The sequence below is a fragment of the Carcharhinus amblyrhynchos genome, chromosome 4, assembly GCF_965287045.1.
Source record: "Carcharhinus amblyrhynchos chromosome 4, sCarAmb.v2.hapA, whole genome shotgun sequence".
In the NCBI taxonomy this organism is placed as follows: Eukaryota; Metazoa; Chordata; class Chondrichthyes; order Carcharhiniformes; family Carcharhinidae; genus Carcharhinus; species Carcharhinus amblyrhynchos.
In genome coordinates this window covers 85,033,480-85,048,767 of record NC_137327.1, presented here as the reverse complement: position 1 = coordinate 85,048,767, position 15,288 = coordinate 85,033,480, and the positions used below count along the sequence as shown (strand labels likewise).

The 15,288-nt window shown below is 38.1% G+C and overlaps 1 protein-coding gene across 3 annotated transcripts in view; it reads left to right on the top strand.

Moving 5' to 3' along the window:
* Positions 1–9,397, top strand: part of mtmr8 (myotubularin related protein 8) — a 45,501-nt gene extending 36,104 nt beyond the window's left edge. For all 3 annotated transcript variants that reach the window (XM_080187437.1, XM_080187436.1, XM_080187438.1), the window contains 2 exons: positions 874–1,000; positions 3,126–9,397. In XM_080187437.1, coding sequence (XP_080043563.1) covers positions 874–1,000; positions 3,126–3,443 — 445 coding nt within the window. In that variant the 3' untranslated portion in view covers positions 3,444–9,397. The remainder of the gene's footprint in view (positions 1–873; positions 1,001–3,125) is intronic.
* The last annotated feature ends 5,891 nt before the right edge of the window (positions 9,398–15,288 follow it).

The following is a 15,288-nucleotide window of genomic DNA, read 5'->3' as shown; positions in this document are numbered from 1 at the left end:
GTGAGACTTGCATGAAGAATGGTCATTTGGCCAGAGTGAGAGTAGCATCTATGAAACTATAGCCACTGCCAGTCAGCACCTTAAAGGGAAACAAATATGAAACAATACACCATTTCTGACAACCTGATATACATTTACAAAACAAAAACAAAAAAAAGTCATCCAGACCTGCAGTGTTGGCGCTATTTTCTCCAGAGATGCTGTCAGAGCTGCTGACATTTTCCAGCATTTTCTGTGTGTGTGTGATTCTAGCATCGGCAGTAATTTGCTTCTATTATATATTTGCATCTTGTAAGAAAGTGCTACATTGACTGTATCCATTTTTCTACTGATGAAATAATTTTATTTCCTTTTTTTTACATGGGTCAAGTATGGGATTTTAAAAAAAATGCTTGCCCCTCACGTTGTACTCCATTTGAAAGAATTGGCAAACGTTTTCCTCCTTTGGCTCTGCTACTTTTTGGCTAATGCTGAGACACTGTCCTTCAGTGACTAACTTGACATTTTCTCCATTGTTGAATGTCAATTCCATCACTATGATCAATATGTCCAGCGTACTCTGGTTTTATGCTTTGGACCATCAACAAACTATGCAATTGTGATGGATTGAGTGATTTTAATTGTCATTTAATCAAAGGATAGCATCTTTTATTGAGTCCCTAATATGTTGGCTATTAATGTTTTATTGTCATACTTTTGATTTAGAATAAAAATAAGTTGATCTTCTGAGATTTTCTTTTATTTAGTCATATGTTCTTTGAAAAGCCTCAGATGTTATGCATTAAACAGTAGCTAATGGTGCTTTTATTGCAAATGTTTACTGCCATTTGTTGAAGTGCCACCTTCTTTACAAGACTGATCTGTTCTCTTAAGGTTCTGGTGTGGTATGTATAATCGTTTTGATAAAGGAATGCAACCAAGACAATCGGTCCTGGATTGTTTACATGTTAAAATGAAACAGAAAGTAGACCTGGAAGGCACGGTAGCAGATCTGAATCAGGTAAGAAATTTTAATTTGTGCTACTGGGACTCCATGATGCAAGACACAACTTGATGTCATATCAAGTTAAACAAACCAGAGGTGCTAGATTCAGGTTGCATTCTGTACTGAGATTTGGTGCTACATTTTGGTTTCAGTGCTTGTGTTTTACAGTCAGTGTTCCTGCTCAACGTGGTGTGCATTCATTTTGCTTAATCTCATGATTACAAGTCGGACCATTCTGTGGCCTGTGTGTGGATTTCCTTTGGCTCTTTTGCACTGATCTCTTTTTTGCCGGATCTACAGCTACTACAACCTAACAAGACTACTCCCTGTCCTACAATTTTCTACCTCTGAGCACTTTCTTCATCTTGCAGAACAAGGACAACACATCTTAAAAACCTGTATTTGTATTAATTTGTGTCTGGGCAGTATTGCCTTCATTTGGTATCTTATTCACATTCATGCTGCTTGAAGAATCATGGTGACTTGTGTTCATGTCAGCACTCTTTAGGAGCAACTCGGGTGATCCCACCTCCTTTTTTTCCCATAACCCTGCAATGTTTCTCCCTGCAAGTGTTTATCCAATTTCTTTTGAAAGCCACAATTGATTCTGCTTCCACCACACACTCGGGTGGTGTGTTCTAGATCCTTACCACTTATTCCACTGATTCTTTTGTCAATCACATTAAATCAATTCCCTATGAGTCTCAACTCTTCCACCAATTGGAATAGAATGGGCATGGTGGCAGTCATTAACACTGCTGCCTCACAGCAGCAGAGACCTTGGTTCAATTCCGGCCTTGGATGACTCTGAAGTTTGCAAGTTCCTCCTGTGTCCACATTGAGTTTCCTCTGGTTTCCTCCCACTGTCCAAAAATGGGCAGGTAAGGTGGATTGGCTGTAATGAATGCGTGGGGGATGGGTAAAATACCCTTTTGGAGAGTTGATGCAGACTCCCTACAGTCTGAAACATGCAAGATGCTACTTAATGCCCATGGCCGCAATTACAAGACAATAGGATAAAATCCATGATGACCTTGTTTGGCTTTTCCACTTGTAACATCATGATTGATCTGATTGTGGCCTTACCTCCATTTTCCTACCTCCTTGCCACCACCAAATTTATCAAATTTTAGAACTCTGTTTACCAAATTAAAACACAATCCAATTAATTATCCACAATTTGTTTCCGACAAGTCCATCCTGGCTTCCCTTAATTAATCTACGTTTGTCCCAGTGACAGTTAATTTTATCCCAGAATATTGTTTCCAGAAAATTTCCTACTTAGTCTCCAGCTTATAATTTTTGGGTTTATCCTCACATCTGTTTTTTGAGCAACAGTTTGATATTTATAGTTCTCTATTTCTCTGAGACCACCTCTTGTCTTTATAGAAGACTGAAAGATTATGGTCTAGGCAATTCCCATCCTTGCCTCCCTCAGCATTCTTGGATGTGAAAATCTCCATATGCTTCTTTCATTTCTTCTGTCTTTGCAATTGTCAATGTTAATGAAAATCCATCCCTTTACACATCAGTTTAAATTCAAAGTTCATCATTAATTGCTGGATTAGAATTCCTAGCCCATACCTTTGGTTATGGAAAATTGAGTGGCATTTTGGTTATCACTACTGCCTCTCAACGCCAGGGACCTGGGTTCAATTCCTGGCTTGGGCCATTGGCTGTGCAGAGTCTGCACCTTCTCCCCATGCCGGGCTGTGTTTCCTCCATGTGCTCTGGTTTCCCCCCTCAGTCCAAAAGATGCGCTGGTTAGGTGCATTGGCCATGTGAAATTCTCCCTCACCGTACCCAGACAGGCACCGGAGTGTGGTGACTAAAAGATTTTCATAGTAACTTCATTGCAGTGTTAATGCAAGCCTACTTGTGACTAATAAACATTTTGATTTTTTCTATCGCCCATTTGGATAACTTTGAATTGTATCCTCGACTTGCCTTCAAAGTAAAAGAGAAAATTATCATTCAGTGCTGACCAGTTTGTACTCCTGATGCTACTTTAGGAAAAAGGTAGAACAGCACCAATATGTCAATCATTGTCTTTTTATAGTTGGTGTTTTAGTGTATGGAATTTAATTGAACGTACATTGTTACTTTTTTGATTCCTTGTTTTTTTTTCTTGTTATTACAGAAACTAACTCAGCAGGATGATTCTGGTGCTACCTTTATCTTACCTATGAAGTATTGCATTGAGGAAGATACTTCCCAGTCACAAGTACTTGGTGCTCCTCAAGACTATTTGGAAGAACAATCAATTCAGTTAACAAATGGCACGGAAGAGGTAATAAAAACTGTTTCTGATGAGAGCCGAGAAAGGGACGATGTAACAGACTCATCTTTCACGCACCAGTCTTCTTTGAATAACACTGACCGCCTTGAGTTAGTAAAGTTGAACGTACAAGTAGATGAAGATAACCATCAAATATCCCAAGATACAACAGAAAAATAATTACTTATTTCCGAATAACTTGTATGTATTTGTTCACAAGTGTATTTGTCTTGATATAAAATATCATTCTGCAAAATTGTGTCAGATAAGGAAAGTGCTAACTAACAGCTTTTTAACAAAGGGAAGATCATCCACCATCTGTCAGGGAATCTGACTGCTTAAATGGCAGGATGTGCTTCAAAGGGAACATTTTGCAAAATCATGGCTCTGGTGTAGATGCTCACTTGCCAAAAGCCCATATACATATTTGGGCATATCCATAATGGATGGAAAATTGTGGTTATTTTCCACCTGACTTCCTCACATGCTTCTAGTGGCAAAGTTCAGATGTTATAATCTGTCTAGTTATTGGAAGTTTATCTTGCTGTATTTCTTGGACTTTAAAGGACCAATCTCAATAAGTGGCTTCATTGTAGTTTAGAGTATTACTACTGAAGAAACAAATGTTGAGTGTGGTAAACTTTGTTTTGAAACCTAAACTGGCTGCTTTGTATATATTGTGTAATTGTCCAGAATATTTTCTAAATTGGAAGTTCTTAAAGTTTTAGATAAAATACTTTCTGATGAATAAATGGATTATGATTGAATTTTCCTTTTTAATCTTTATCCGGGTTTTCTCCCCTCTTGTCGTTTAGAAATGGCTTCAAGGCTGCCATTTCTGACATCTTGACCAAGTGTCCGTTCTATATAATTCAATAAGTCCTGATATTCTCTAATGATATTTAAATCTAATTCAGTTCACAGCAATCCTCTACTGCACACATTTCTCAACGGGCACCTGCATTATATTTAGGGACTAGAGCTCTGGCAAAAATTTAAGACCAGCTGCTACCTTGACTGAGATCAAGTAACTAGGCGCACAAGAGGGATGTGAGGATTGATCCATGGCTTTATGGTCTTTGCCTGCATTTGGGCGACCCTTATGGGCTAAGAGACTGGAGGAGGTTGCATTTCACTTTATTGTTTTTTTTACAGAAACTTTTCTAATTGAGTTGTTTTTTTTTCTTCATTAACAGTATTAGTAATATATAAAAAAAAAACAACTGAGTGATTTGGGAGTCAATATCACTTCAAGTTTTGCTTGCTTTAAAAAATAGTTTTGCTGCTCTACTTGTCATAATAGTGCTGATTGTTTTTCAGATCATATGGAAACATCCCATCCAAGTTTATTTTTTAATATCTTTTATACATAGGTTGTCAATGCTTTACTTTTTTCAAACATGTTTGGTTTTGTTTTGTGATTTATTACCTGAAAGTGGGATTCTAGTTTTTCCAGTTCTAAAGTTTCTTTATCATTCCCTGGGCTAGTACACAAATAAACCTAATCTCGGCTAGAGAGCTATCTTTTTTGTCAGTTCTTGTTGGGTCCACTAAAGAACTAAAAGAGTGAAGAGTTTATGCTTTACAATTCGTTTGAGTGGAGATATGAGGATCTATGAAAAATGAGTTTCCTAGATATCAGACATGCAAATTTCTTATCTCCTTTAATGTCATGTGCTGTCAGTGCATTTTTTCTATTAATGATAAGAGTTCAAGTTTCCCTGATGGCTTTTGTTTCAAGCCTGGTAAAGTCTGACTGTATTGTCTGAAGAAAATATCTAAATAATGGTTAGAATTTTCTGAAATGAATCATTAAGTTGTCATGATTAGAATTTTTTAATACTTTGCATCGATGCCCTTCTTTAAGACTAGATATTTGATTCACCCTTAATATCAGAAAGTAAGAGAACTGCTTATATACAAATCATTGTGATTGATGTTACTGTAGCTCACATTGGGTGTGCAAGCATTTCTTAACTGGCTCCTCTACCCAAAAGAAGGCAATCCAATGACATGTTGTAGAAAGTAATTACTAACTTTACAGTTTTTTCTTGATTCTGATCTGAAAGATGGCTTTTAATAAATCAGCAAAATAGTTCTTAATTGACATATAGTTGATAAAGGAACATTTTAAAATTCAGTTTATTATGATGCAGTTTGATTGCGGTTCGTTGTTTCATTTGTGCTTTCTGTTCTCATGGAAAGCATGGTGTCACAGAATTCATAGTATTCATCAAGACATGAGCCAAATACATTAGTATACAGTGTTTTGTTTCAATTTCCAGCAGCTGCAGTATTTCCCTTTAGTTTTAGTGTAATTATTGTAGATTAATATTGAATATTGTTCAAAAAGGGAAGACTTCCTGTTGCCATTCAAAGTTTGTGTGATTATTTAGTAAATTAAGAACAGTTGACTTAGTTTTGATCACGGTCCCATTTTTGTAATATCAAAATCAACAGATGTTTAGTGATCAGCTCCGAATTGCATTTTTCTAAGTTGTTCTCTAATAATGAAACTACTGCTGCGTGTATGATCGTGGTCAACATTTTCTCTCAGCTGCGTGAATGTACGACCACGTAGCAGTCTAGAGCTTGACTGTGGCTTCTAGGCCACGCTGTAGAAACAGCCCCTTTAAGGTGTGTTGGTGCGTTGCAATTTTAAATAGATTGCAAAGAGCAACAAATGGGCCACAAAATGCAAAGGGAAATTAGAGAACATTGAGATATTTAATTAGCACAAACCTGAATTTGTTACTTTAATATCTGCTTTGTCTATATATACAGACACTTCTTTAAAAAAAAATTCTGTTACTTCTCAGCTTCAGCCTTCAAATATTGTGTAATTCCCCTGTAATATCTAACTTAATTTTTGGAAGATACCTTATTTAAAAAAAGACTTTTTCAGTGCTGCCAGGTAAATGAAAGAAAATAAATGCAAAATTTAGTTGGAGATAATTACAAAGCCTCTCAGCTTGCGCTGAATTGATTACTATTTATTGGAAATGCATTTTAAACTTGCCAATTTTACCCACTTTCCTCCTATTTTGTTGATTCATTGACAGGGTTTAGTTTTGCAAACATCAGATGTCCTCTGCTACCTTACTCAAATCCCCATTATTTATGAGATTCTTAGCCAGAGTTGTTGGTATGCTATTTCAGAGAAGGTGAGAGGGATCCATCATTTAAATTTCAGCCTGAGCTGTGCCAATGTTTATATATGTACATTTCCTGTTAGAATTAACAGATCGTGATCAGAGGAGGAACTGCAGCTGAATGTTTTTCTCTTCCTCATTCTCATTCAAGACAAGGGTGGTGACAAGATTTGTGTAGCCCTTCCTGTTGCTGTCTGAATGGGAGAATAGCATAGACTAGGTTGAACAGATCTCCCACATGTGTATAGATTCGTTACAGAACGGATAAACTTTACTGTTGGCAGAAATTTGCTTCCCTCAAACTGAAACATTTTAATTGTTTGGTTGTCTTAAAATTACTTTGAAGCACTGACTCCAGTTGTGGCTTTTCTCCCCTCCTGACAACAGTCTTTCAGGCACATTTTCAACATGCTTCCAACACCTCCCGGTCCCTGATTTAATTCTCCATATAAGTGAGCCATTGAGCATTGGCAATCTATTCCACCATTCAATCATTGCAATCATACTGCATGCTGTTCTCTGATGGCATTGCACTCGATCCCTCCCTCTCTCCCTCCCTGCATTGTTCAGCAGTGATCAACAATTAAAGGTGAGAAGCTAATGATATCCCTATCTGCAGTATTTTGCTTTTGTGTTGGTATTATTTGGCTCGTTTCCCTTCCCACCTTGAATTTCTGCTCTTTCCACCAATGCAATTTCCTCTTGCCTCTCTCACATTATTCACCTTTGTCTTTTGTCTCCCTTATGCAACAGCTACAAATGTCCCCATGCAGCTACACACAAGTTAGCCCTTTTAAGTTACCATGCTTGCGTGGCCATGCAAAACTATTTAATTGAATTGCATACTTAAAGATCTATGCATGCCAAAAAATAATTAGAGGATATGTTGACCATCATCCCCTTTAACATTTCATCATTTCTGCGTTGCAGTCTGTTGCAGATCTTCCTTTTGATCTTTCCATCCTTTCCACACCATCCCCCCACCTCATTTTCCCTACCTCTCCATTTGTTCAAATCTGTTCCACTTGAAATGTTTTCCAGTTCTGATGAAAGTTCATTTACTTAAGTGTTGACTCTGTTTCTCTCTCTGCTTGTACTATGGATTGGCCATGCTAAATTGCCCTTAGTATCCCAAGATGTGTAAATTAGATGAGAAGGGGTAGTGGATAGGGCCTGAGTAAGATACTCTGTCAGAGAGTGAGTGCAGACTCAATGGGCTAAATGGTCTCTTCTACACTGCAGGAACTCTGATTCTATGAAACTGAGCTGATGAGTACATTCTGTTTATATTTCAAGTTTTCAGTATCCATTGTATTTTATCTTTCTGTTTAAAAGGATCAAGTTTACTTGTGAAATGCACCATTTTGTCTTTAAAAATGAAAGTGAGTCATGTTATAAGTGAATGAGATTCAGTTGATCAGCTTTATATCGTTATTACCTCAGCAGTCATCTTTCGGCTTTTGTAGGGCAGTAGAGTACATGAGAAATTTCCTTTTCACCAAAATTGTAAGGATGAATTTTGTTTCAGCATTTCCTGTCACATAAATGTGATTGGTGTTGTCAAAGAAATTCTCAACTTCTTGGGGATTTATTTAATCAGTCCAGTATGGTATTTCTTGAAAATGAGGGGCCAATGACATTATTTATTTGCTTCTTTGGTTTGGTCAAAAAATAAATTTCCTTTCAAAACATTTACACCTTTTCTTTGAATATGCTGGAACATGTGCTGTTTTATTTAATTACTTAGTAAGTCTTTGATGTGGGCATTAGTAAAACCCTTCATTTCCTCCATTTCCCCTCCTCTCTCCAATCACCAAAAAAAAATCGGAACCGAAATAGGCCATTCAGTCCCTTGAACCAGTCCCTCCATTTGGCTGGTTCGTGGCTGATGTGTACTTTACCTCCATTTATCTGACTTGGTTCTGCAAGTCTTAATACGCTTGCCCAACTAAACTTTATTGACCTCAGTTTTGAAATTTACGTCGATTAGCCTCAACAAATTTTGGGGGTGAAGGTTCCAGATTTCCACTACCCCTGTGTGGAAAAATATTTTCTGACATTTGTTCTTGATTGGCATCGTGCTTACGGTTGAGTCCTTTAGTTATGTAAACTTTGATAGTGGAAATTGTCATGTGGGCCACGGTAGTCATTCACAAACTTAAGTTGGCGAAAGTACCAGAAGCTAACTGGCCCCAATTTTATGGGTACAATGGGCCTGATGTCAATTCCGAGAACCAGCACTGGGTACTAACTGAGAACTTCTAAGCATAATGATGGCCAGAACACTTCTGATGTTAAAAGAAAAAAGCATGCACTTACCCTTTGTACCCTTTGCACTATTGAATTATTAAGCTCTGGTCTTTAATTTGAAGACGATGCAATACTGTCCAATTTTTGTACTTAAAACATTTCTGCAATGGATAGATTATTTTATTCCTATTGAAGGAGCCTTTTTTAAACTGAACCATAGTATCACGGATACTGTTAGTTTCCTAAGTTGTTGTTACTGCAGTAACGTTCACCCCATTATTTGATTTAATAAAGCCAATCTCACTCCCCACCTGTTGTCATTTGCATAGTTCTTTCTTCTTAGGGAACACTATCAGAAATGGGAATCCTGCCTATTTCTCCTTGTTCAAAAATGCTGAAGTGACATAATCCCAGCTGAGATAATCTAACTCAGTGCTAAGCAGCAATGGAATTTAGTCCTTCTGTAATATATAGTTGGGTGATATGCTGACTTTACCAACTGACTCATTGAGAGAAAATCTATAATATGTCTGTTACAAACAAACTTGTTTGTGTGGCGTAAAAGGGAATAAGCTATACAGTTGCACACTCCTTTTAAAGAATGTCTCGTGAATCAAGCCATTGAATATTTTGTACTAGCAATATGTGATTATTTTGATTTCTGTACTTGCATTTGTAAACGGTAAAATGTTCTTTTTGTGAATGTAATAAAAGTATAAGGTGCCTATTTAATCTGTGTCAAATTCCTTAAATTTCTTATATACATCGTAATTCATTTTAGGTGATGGTTGACTAGTTAAACATTTTTAGACACAAAGATTTACAACACAGGAAGTCATTGTGTTCATGCCAATCAGAAAAGAGATTTGTTTTGTCAGTTCTGCCCACTCTCTTGAAGATGCTGACTGACTTATAGGTGCATTAACTCTTCCGCGGCAATGTTTTGACCATTATTAAAATCAACTTGAACCCAAGGAAGAAAGCTGTGATTAAGAAGAGAACCACGTGTACTTGGCTTTATTAAGAGAAAAAAGGAGGACAAACCAAGGAAGTTATGCTGAGCCCTTATCCAACACGGTTTAGCCTTAGACTTCGAGTATTGTGTTCAATTCTGGCTACCACTTTGTGGGAAGGGTGGCAAGGATTTGAAGAGGCTGTAAAAGAGTCCTTAGAATGGTACCGGGGTGAGAGACTTCAGTTGTGCAGATAGACTGGAGAAACTGGAGCTGTTTGCTGAAGAGGAGAGGGAGAATAGATTTAATAGATGTGCTCACAATCATGAGTAAAGAGAAGCTTCTTCCAGTGACAGAATCAAGAACATATGTTTATGGTGATTGATAAATGAACCCAACACTTTTTTTTACACACAGTATGGTTTTGTAATTTGGAATGTAATGTAGTACCTGAAAAGGTGATGATGCAGATTCAACGCAATCTTACAAAAAATAATTGTTGGATGTTAGAAAGGATGGAGAATACAGGGCTAAGGGGGATAGCGGGGATAGAGGGATGAATTGGATAGCTCATTCAGAGCTGACATAGCAACAATGGCCTGAGTGCTGCTATATCATTCTATGGATATCAAGTTAGATATTAAATTAACTGGTGGATGAATTGTAGGCTTAGAAAGCTTGACTGTTAATTAGTCAAAAAGCACTGTTTTAATTGCTTAAAAGTGCTTGAACTGCAAAACCTGATGAGAGATGTACTCTTAGTTTGTATGAAAGCCTTTAAGATATCGTTACCTAGGTAATTTTCACACCTCGACAAAAGCACTTCTTAAAATAGAGCTTAATTCATCGGCAAAATGGGTTAACAGATCAGCTTTTATGAAACAGGATAATGCTTAAATGAGTGAATTCAGACTCCTGCAATGTAATATCTTATTATTCACTAAAGATCAGCTACCGCTGTTTTTATTTTCCAGGAATAGGTTTGTGTTTTTGGCTTTCTAGGACTTCGCTTTACCAGAATCCCTAATTAATCTCTGCTTTGCTTTCACTGAATAACTTATGTCATCCTCTGCTTCAAATGTTCATTATGCAATCAGAAAATGCAATAATGCCTTCTTTTATTGCCAAAGCTTTCGATACTGGAACAATTTATCCCAGTTCTTCTCTATGAATTTCTAATAGGGAAATAAGTGCTCTCTCTGTCAAATGACTTCATGATCTTGTATGTAAGGCTGTTAAAGAATTCAGGATCCTTGACTTATAAAAGGAGAAATGGATTAGTTAAGGAAGGAAGTTCATAAAATCAGTATGGTGCAGAAAGACACCATTTGCCTGCACTGACAACAGTCCCTCCCAGGCTCTATGTCTGTAAACCCACATGTTTACTCTGCTCATCCCACTGACACTAAGGCAATTTAGCATGGCCAATCAATGTAACCCATACATCTTTGGATGATGGGAGTAAACTGCAGCATTTGGAGGAAATGCACGCGGACATGGAGGGAACAATCGAACTCCACAAACTCCACCAAAGGCCAGAACTGAACCTGGGTCCCTGGTGTTTTAAGAATAGCAAGTGCTAACCATTTTGCCACCATGCCACCCCATGAAGTTAACATGAACTTTCATATGTCATTGGATTGGTCTCAGCTTAGAGCATTGTGTTCAATTGCAGGCAACACACCTGTTCCAAAAGATGTCATTTAGCACTTCACAAAATGTCACCCACTGGCCTTATTACGTCATTAGTTTTGATGTGAACTATGACTTTTGGTTGTTCCTTTCAAAGTTTTTTAAAATTTCTCGTATTTATTCTGTGAGCAATGGTGTGGATATGCCAGCATTGGACTGGGGTAGGCACAGTAAGAAATCTCACAACGTCAGGTTAAAGTCCAACAGATTATTTGGTAGGATGAGCTTTTGGAGCACTGCCCCTTCATCAGGTGACTTTAACCTGGTGTTGTGAGATTTCTTACTATGTGAGCAATGTCAGCGTAATGATATTTATTGCATATGTTAGTCGTCCCGTGTTGCTTTCGTCCTTTAAAACACCCCTTGAAACCTACCTCTTGGTCATCTGATCTAATATCTCCTTGTACGGCTTGGTGTCATATTTTGCTGTATAATGCCCCTTGTGATGCATCTGAGATGTTTCATTCTATTGAAGGTGCTTTATAAATATGAGTTGTTGTAAATAACATAAAAGGATTCTGATTAATAGCACTACTGAGTGTATTTTGTTTTTCTTCCCCATTCCAGCTTTTGTGTTTTATGGCTCAGCAATATAAAGAGAAACTTACTAGTTTCTATCAATAGCTTAATTTATAAGTGTTTTCTGGAATATCTCCTCTCGTGTTTGCAACTTCTTGTTTCATTTAATTACTGTTTCTCTAACCATACCCACATGTTTGTCTAACAGCAAAGAGAATGATCAACAGGCACACACATTCAAAAAACAAACAGTTGAACAATTGACTACATCTTTTCCCCTTGTAAAGTTAAGTGAACTGATTTAGTAAATAACAAACGTGTTCATCTTAAGGCTTCAGAATGTGTGTTTACTCTTAAGTACAGAAATAGTCTTTGAGATATGAAGGTTGTTGATGGCACTGAAAATATGAATTTGATGTTGTCGTTCCATGTGATCAGCTCAATGAAGTGGATGATCAACATTGTGGCTGCTTGTCAGAAAAGTTCATGTATCCTCATAATCAGTGTCATTGGAATGTCCTGGTCCGCTCATTATCAGGTGAAATTCCTTCCACTATGTTGTCATCCAGCGAGTAAGTGTTGGTACCTGTGCTTTGGTCCTGATAGAGATGATGTGGGTTTGTGATTGTGATTTGGTCATTTGATGCGAACCAAATCTCCAACTTCAAATTGTGGTTTCCTTGTGCCTATTCGCTTGTCAAGTTATGCTTTTGTCTTTACCTTGTCACCTTGTAATTTCTTCTGTTTTCACGCTGACATTCTCATTGGATAACAGTAAAAGTTTAATGATGGGGAGGCGATGGCCGAGTGGTATTATCATGGGACTATTAATCCAGAAATTCGGCTAATATTCTGGGGACCAGGGTTTGAATCTTGTAGATGGTGGAATTTGAATTCAATTTTTAAAAAAGTATCTGATATTAAGAATCTGTTGGTGACCATGAAACAATTGTCAATTGTTAGAAAAACCATCTGGTTCACTAATGCCCTTTAGGGAAGGAAAGCTGCTGTCCTTACCTGATCTGGCCTACATGTGACTCCAGCAATGTGATTGATTTTCAGCTGCCCTCTAGACAGGGGCAACTAGGGATGGGCAATAAATGCTGACCAACCAGTGACACCCATATCCCACAAATGAATAAAAAAATGTGAAAGTTATGACCAGTTGTAAGTTTACCTATTGTCTTTCTGGTCAGTGTATAGGTTAGATTGATATATGTGAAGTAGGTTATGAATGATGGTCTAAACATTTTGCCCTCTGTAATACCAGCTCTCATTGTCCTTTATCACCCTGTTGAATTATTCAATGCTATCTTTCGATTGCAGATTTTGGCGCAATGTCAGATGGAGGTGCTTTGAAATGAGAAAGCACTGGCAGCAGAGCTATTTGCACTTTTAATATGTCAAACATCTCATAGAAACTTAAAATTCTAACTGGATTAGAGAGGGTAGATTCAAAAAGAATATTCCCAATGGTGTGGGGAGTCCAGAACTAGGGGTTGTAGTTTGCGGATAAAGGGTCAATTTTTTAGGACTATGATGAGAAATTTCTTCACCTAGAGAGTAGTGAATCTGTGGAATTTCCTATCACAAGAAGTAGTTGGGCCAAAGTGTAGTCTGATTTCAAGAAGAAATTTGATATAGCTCTTGGGGCTGAAGGGATATGGGGGTAGATGGGATCAGGATATTGAATTTGATGATCATCCAGGATTGAAATGAATGGTGGTGCAGGTTCAAAGGGCCTAGTAGTCTACTCTTCCTGCACAATTTTTGAAGCTATCTGACTGTTATGAGTTCTCAGGTGGATTGATTCAATTGTCACACTTTTTCCTTATTTTTCAAGAGCGTTTACTGCCCCGTAACAAATGTATTCTGTAAGCTGCTCGAATACATCTTGGCCACCCACTCTGAGGTAATGTGAGAATATTGTCTTTTGTGGGTCACTGCTAAATTTGGATTGTCCATCCGTATTAGTGAGCAGGTGGGTCTTGAACCCCAAAATCCATTATTCCACTGCATGGATATGACTCCCATCAAAAAAAGATTATTTCCTGGAGTCAGCAAGTTAAAATTACTTCAATATCATTGCCAATTATGTTTTATGCCTCGGTGACAGAGGGCAGACCCGTTTCTATGTTTAAACAAGAGCTTTATTTTTAGGTCCTTATTCAAATGTTTGCTCTCACATTTACAGCTTCCTGCTTTCGGTTTAGTTTCTATTTCTCTAACTGCACCCACAGGCTTGACTAATGCCACAGAGAAAAGTCAATATATACAAAATGAATCAGTGAACAATTGAATACTACACTAACATCCAACTTCTTTGGATCAGGCCTAATCTTGCTGTTCCTGACTCCAAAACCTTTGGACCTTCTCCTGGGTTCTCCTCTTCACCCCCAATGTTTTAAGTCCTGACACTTAAACTGCTCTGGCATTGCCAGCCTATTAATTATAAAGATGTAAGAGACAAGGTTCAATTAAAAGTGCTAGATGGATGATACCACTTGATCTTCTTCTGCTGTCAGCATTATCATAAATGCCAGTGTCCAATTCCATCTGACATTAAGAAGTGGGTGAGTCAACTGGTCGCAATAAAGGCTATGTGTCCTTACAACATCTTGGCAGCAGTAACTACTTCCCAATAGCCAAGAGGTTCCACTACATCTATGGCACTAGCATCTACCTAACAATGTGTAAGATTGCCCAGGTATCCACAAAAAAGGATCTAAAGTGACCAATTGCAGCCTTGTTAGTCTCTTTGAGATAATAGAGCATTCATTATTCTTTGTCTGCAGTCTGCATTCGCCATGCCTGACAACTGGAAGGCCCAAGTTTCTGGGAAAGCCTAAAAAGCCGCAAACAAAGAGTGGCAAGAAGGGGAGGAGGTTCAGGAAGGAGTTACGCCATCTACATCTATAACATAATGAAGCAGATTCACCCTGGCACAGGCATCTACTCCAAGGCTGAGTGTGTCATGAATTCACTCGTCACTGACACTTTTGAGTGCTTCGCAGAGATGGCTTCCTGTTTGACCCACTACACCAAGCTGCTGCACTATCAGCTACCAGGAGTGGTTAGCACTGCTGCTTCACAGCACCAGGTATTCAGGTTTAATTCCATCTTTGGGTGACTGTCTGTGTGGAATTTGCATGTTCTCCCCATGTCTGCATGAATTTTTTCTGAGTGCCCCGATGTCTGTTTTTTCTGGTTGCTCTGGTTTCCACCCCTATTCCAAAGATGTGCAGGTTAGGTAGATTCGCCATGTTAAATCGCCCTTTCGTGTCCCAAGTTGTGCAGGTAAGTTGGATTAGGGATTGGGCAAGGGATCTGTGGGCCTGGGTAAAATGTTGAGTCGATGCAGACTCAGTGGGCTTCCTTCTGACATCTACATAGTCTATGATTTCTATGAAGGATCTAAACTGTTATGTACCTGCTGCTGTCTGGGGAATTGGTCAAGCC